Source organism: Tupaia chinensis, unplaced genomic scaffold (assembly GCF_000334495.1).
Source record: "Tupaia chinensis unplaced genomic scaffold, TupChi_1.0 Scaffold000243_1, whole genome shotgun sequence".
Taxonomy (NCBI): domain Eukaryota; kingdom Metazoa; phylum Chordata; class Mammalia; order Scandentia; family Tupaiidae; genus Tupaia; species Tupaia belangeri.
The window spans coordinates 690,644-696,709 of record NW_006159721.1 but is presented as its reverse complement, the minus strand read 5'-3'; the positions used below and the strand labels follow the sequence as shown (position 1 = coordinate 696,709).

At 39.5% G+C, this 6,066-nt stretch overlaps 1 protein-coding gene across 1 annotated transcript in view; it reads left to right on the top strand.

Annotated features, from left to right (window-relative positions):
• Positions 1-6,066, top strand: part of MAGT1 (magnesium transporter 1) — a 55,437-nt gene that overhangs the window by 22,533 nt on the left and 26,838 nt on the right. Inside the window, exon 2 of the mRNA XM_006148773.3 lies at positions 1,129-1,298. Coding sequence (XP_006148835.1) covers positions 1,129-1,298 — 170 coding nt within the window. The remainder of the gene's footprint in view (positions 1-1,128; positions 1,299-6,066) is intronic.

The window sequence follows — 6,066 nt, the reverse complement described above, 5'->3', positions numbered from 1 at the left end:
AGAGAGAGAGAGAGAGAGAGAGAGAGAAATCACTTCCCAGGGAATGGCTATGTCACAATCCCTTCTACTTCATGTGCCTGGCATGATTTTCCAGCTGCCAGGTCTGGGATGCAAGCCATGGTTGGTAATCTGAGAATCCAGTGCTTTAACCACCATGGCATGTGCTGGCCCTTAATTTACTTTTTGGATAGGGTATGCAGTTTAGTTAGAGGTTCATATTTTTTTGCTATAAGTATCCAATTACTCCTGTACTACCCTTTGTTTAAAATGCTGTTCTTTCTCTACTAGTTTGCATTTGCACTTTTGTGCAAAATTATTTGGCTATACTTGTATGGATCAATTTCTGTATTATTTAGAATTGATCATCCATTCATCTGTGTCTGTCCTTCATTTGTACCATACTATCTTAGTTACTATAGCTCTATGGTAAACTTTTTTTTTGAGAGGTTTTTGCTATAGGATGCGTTACGCTCAGCAGAAAGAGAATCGGAAAGTGAGAAATCACTCCCCAGGGAGGATGGCCACGCCGCAGTCCCTTTTCCTCCATTCTCTTCTCAGGATCTTGGGTATGCATGCACACACGCCCGGCATGAGTTTAAGCCTCTGTGTCCAGAACTCAAACTGCAGTCGACTACTTAGGAGTCCAGCGACATAGCCATTATGCCAACTGTTAGTCCCGCTCTATGGTAAACTTTTTTTTGGAGAGTTTTTTTTTTTTTTTTTTTTTTTTTTTTTTTGCTATAGAGCACATGCGCTCACCACACAGATAGAGACAGACTGAGAGACAGAAAGCGAGAAATCACCCTCTAGGGGGGATGGCCACGCTGCAATCCCTTCTCCTCCATTCTCCTCTCAGGATCTTGGGCATGCATGTACATGTACCTGGTATGAGTTTTAAGCCACTAGGTCCGGGACTCAAACCATGGTCGACTTTGTGGAAGTCCAGTGAAGTAACAATTATGCCATCTACTGATCCTACCATATTTTGCTTTTAGATCTCTGACATTTTCTGTGTACATCTGCTTTTTAGTTTTGGTAAGTTGGTAAGTTTGGGTAAGTTGACTGGTTTAAGGAACTTTAAGTGCCAGGTTAAGTATATTAACAGCATATTCATTGTATCTTTTTTAGATGGTGTTATCTGAAAAGGTTAGTCAACTGATGGAATGGGCCAATAAACGACCTGTAATAAGAATGAATGGAGACAAGTTCCGCCGCCTCGTTAAAGCCCCACCGAGAAATTACTCTGTTATTGTCATGTTCACTGCTCTTCAACTTCACAGACAGTGTGTCGTTTGCAAGTATGAACTTTCAACTACACTTAAAATTAAATAACTCATAAGATTTTAACCATTTCTTAATCCCACGAGAACCAAATTAGTTCAGTGGCTATATATATATATAGATATATAGATATATATTCAGTGGGTATATATATATATATATATATATGTGTGTGTGTGTGTATATATATATATAATGTATATATAATGAATGTGGAAACCTTCCTTAGGATATTTGTGGTAACAATACTATTGCTCTTCTATAGCCAATTCTTGATTGTCCATATTAGTGGGGTAAGCATGCATAAAGTATTGTGGTAGCCATCATACAAATAACTTAAAAATCAAATAATTACCTTATAAATTGGTATCAATTATGTAAATATGTACCAATAGCATTGATGCAGTGTTATGTAAACATGGTTTCAACTTATTGTTTTATTTCAATTCCAGAAGGGAGAAAAAGAAATCTTTCCTGATATTTGGAACAAACAGATTCCAATTTATAAGGTAGAACAAACAGATTCCAATTTTTTTTTTAGGTTTTTTGAGAGAGAGAGAGAGATGGAGAGAAGAAGAGTGAGAAATCATCCCCCATGGGAGACAGCCATGCCACAATACCTTCTCCAGTCTTTTCTTGGGACGTTGGGATCACACACATATGCCTGGTGTAATTTTCAAGCCACCAGGTCCAGAACTTGAACTATGTTCGGCCATGTGGCAATCCAGCACCTTAACCACTATGCCACCTGCTGGCCCCCAGGTTCCAAAGTTTAACTAGTCTACCCAAAGCTCAAGGTTTTTCTTAATGTAATAATGGTGTCTTCATCCAAATTTGGAATATAGGAAAACAGGGGACTTTTTTAAAAACAAAGATGCATGTGATCTCAAATGTCTCATCTAAAAAAGTTGAACTCATAGAAGCAGAGAGTAGAATACTGGTTACTAGAGACAAGGGCAGGGGATAGGAAAGAAGTTGATCAAATGGTACAAAGTTTCAGCTAAATAGGAGGAATAAGTTTTAGTGATCTATTACACGGCATGATGACCATTGTTAATAATAATGTATTTCTTTAAATTGTTAAAAGTACATTTTAAATGTCCTCACAGCAACAAAAAAATGTTAAGTAGATAAAGTGATAGATATATTAATTAGCTTGATTTAATCATTCTGCAATATATGCATATATCAAAACATCACACTATATCCCCATATTTGTCAATTAAAAATAAATTAGTGGGGCTGATAGATGACATGGTGGTTAAGGGTGCTGGGCTCCCACATGGCTGACTGTGATTAGAGTCCTGGACCTGGCAGCTTGCTTTCTCACTTTCCCTCTCTCTCTCTCACTCTGTCCCTCTCTGGTCAAATTAAAATAGGTAAATAAGTAAATAAATAAATAAATAAAGTTAAATAAAATAATTCTTTAATAAGTGAATGAATAAATTAGTATTGGGGCCGGCAGGTGGCATGGTGGTTAAGGCACTGGACTCCCACACGATCAACGTCAGTTCAAGTCTTGGACTTGGCAGCTTGAAAAATCAGACCAGTTGTGTGTGCGTGTGTGTCCAAAATCCTGAGAATAGAATGGAGGAAAAGGGATTGCAGCGTGGCTTTCTCTCCTGAGGGGTGATTTCTCACATTTCCTCTCTCTGGAGAGTGCATACACACTATGGCAAAAAAACTAAAAAGAAAGTTTTTAAAAACCCAAAGATGCATGATTTAGAGATGTTTCGTTCTTCTCAATTAATTTTTAGTCATTATAAACCTTTAGAGATGGACACTGATTTCACTCAGGTTTTCATAAACAATGGTTTATTGATTTTTTTAAATTGTGGTAGTTTTTTGTTTGTTCGTTTCCCCCATTTTTAAGGTTTTTGCCATAGGGCATAGAGAAACAGGGACAAAAATTGTGTTCTGAGAATTTTGTAAGTCATGCACAAGTGCCTGGTGTGATTTTCAACCCTCCAGGTCTAGGATTCAAACCACAGTCAGCCATGTGGAAGTCAAGCACTTTAACCACTATGGCACCTGCTGACCCAACAGTGGTAGTTTTTTTTTTTTTTTTTTTTTTTTTGAGTTTTTTGTTTTTGGGCAAGACAGAGAGACAGAAAGTGAGAAATCACCCCCCTGGGGGGATGGCCACGCCACAGTCCATTCTCCTCTTGGGATCTTGGGCACGCACACACACATGCCTGGCGTTAGTTTAAGCCACCAGGTCAGGGACTCAAACTCTGGTCGGCTACATGGGAGTACAGCAACTTAGCCATTACACTAACTGCTGATCCCCAGTGGTAGTTTTTTTAAAGTTTATTTATTTATTTCTTCCACGAGCAAGAGAGACAAAGAGACACACAGTGCCCCCAACAGGGTCCTGATGCTGTGAACCATTTTCAGCCTTCAGCCATCCCCTGATCATGGGCAAGCATGTGCTTGTCATACTCAGGGAGATCTCTGAACTTGAACTGAGAACCTTCCTATGTGGGATTGCCTTGTAGAGCACCGCTTTTTCACTGATGTGGCACTGTCCAGCCCCTATTGCTTTTATTGTACTGATTTTGAATGGTTTCAGGAATAAAGATTGGTATTTTTTTTTTAAATTTGCTATAGGTGCATGGACTTGCCTGAGTGAGGCAAAGGGAGAGCAAGAAAGAGAGGAAAAAGAGGGGTCACCAGGTGGCATGGTGATTGAGGTGTTGGACTCCCACTTGGCCGACTGAGGTTCAAGTCCTGGACCTGATGGCTTGCTTTCTCACTTTCCCCTCTGTCCCTCTCTGGTGAGCAAATGTGCCCTAGAGGAAACTTAAAAGAAATAATAATAGTAATAATAAATATTGGGTTGTCAGAAAAGTCATGACTCATTTTTGCATAGAAAAAATACATCATGTCATTTCTAACAACCCAATAAAATAAAATAAATATTTTTTAAAAAAGAAAGAGACAAAGAGGGAAAGTGAAAAAGCACACCACAGTCTCTTCTCCTCCATTCTCCTCTGGGGATTTTGGGCACACATGCACACATACCCATTGTGTTCTTCAAGCTTCTGGGTCTAGAACTCGAACTGCACAGTCAGCCATGTGGGATCCAGCCACCCTAGCCACTATGCCAGCTGCATGACCCAAGATTGCTATTTCTTTAAACAAAAATAGCATGGGTAATTAAAAATGAATACTAAAAAATAAAATAGCTTTTGCTTTTAGTGTATTTTTACTTATATTTCTAGATAAATATCTCTACTCTGGAGTTCTGTTTTAAATAAAACAGCAAAGCTGCCCTTGAAGAAATAGTATAGTATAAACTTGGAGGCTTTCCAAATTCTGACAGTCTGGGCCCTGTGCACAAACAGCTAACCTTGTTTCTTTTCTTTTTCTTTTTCTTTAAAGAATTATTTTATTTAACTTTTTAAAATTATTTTATTTATTTATTTAGATTTGATCAGAGAGGGACAGAGTAAGCAAGAGAGAGAGAAAGTGAGAAAGCAAGCTGTTAGGTCCGGGACTCGAACTACAGTCAGCCATGTGGGAATCCAGCACCCTTAACCACCATGCCATTTGCCAACTCCTTAACCTTGTTTCTTAAAGGATTTTCTCCCTAGAGGTAGGGGATACTCAGTGTATTTGGTTCCATATTTATTAACTATGAATAAAATTAAAATGTAGAATTACTTGTAATTTAGTCCATTCAATCAGCAATCAAGAGTATACAAACATTGGGACCAGCAGATGGTACAATGGTTACATCGCTGAACTCCCACATAGTAGACCGTGGTTCAAGTCCCGAACCCAGCAGCTCAAAACTCACTCTGGGAGGGACCAGCAGGTGACCTGGAGGTTAAAGGCCCTGGATTCCCACATGGCAAACCATGGTTCAAGTCTAGGACCTGGCGGCTTGTGCTCTCACTTTCCCTCCCTCCCTCTCTCTCTTTCTCTGTCTGATCAAACTGAATAACAATAATAATAGTAATAAAAATAAAGTTAAATAAAAAAAAAACTCACTCTGGGAGGGACCAGAAGATGTTATAATGGTTATATTGCTGGACTCCCATGTAGTCAACCACCCTTTGAGTCCTAGACCTGGTGGCTTAAAACTCATACCAGGTGTATGTATATACATGCCCAAAATCCCTAGAGGAGAATGGATTGTGGCATGGCCATTACCCCTGGAGGATGATTTCTTGCTGTCTCTCTGTCTCTTTCTGTCTCTCCAGTGAGCGCACATACCCTATAACAAAAATCTCTCTTAGAAAAACAAAAATAAAAACTCATGCTAGGCGTATGTGTGTGTACCCAAAATCCTGAGAGGAGAATGGAGGAGAACAGATTGTGATGTGGTCATTCCCCCCAGGGGATGATTTCTGACTTTCTGTCTCTGTCTGTCCAGCAAGCACCCGTGCCCTATAGCAAATAAAAATTCTCTCTAAAAGAAAAAAAAAAAAGTATGTACAAACATGCCAGGGGATTAACACAAACTCCTTCATAATTCTGTAGTAAATGCAATTTAAAGGAATTTTTACTAACCTAAGTTTATATTGGTTTCTTACTTTTTTTTTTGGAGAGGTTTTTGCCATAGGGCGCGTGCACTCGCTAGAAAGACTGAGAGAGACAGAGAGACAGAAAGCGAGAAATCACCCCCTAGGGGGGATGGCCATGCCACAATCCCTTCTCCTCTATTCTCCTCTTGGGATCTTGGGCATGTACACACAAACGCCCGGCGTGAGTTTAAGCCACTGGGTTCGGGACTCGAACTGTGGTCGACTACATGGGAGTCCAGCAACATAGCAATTA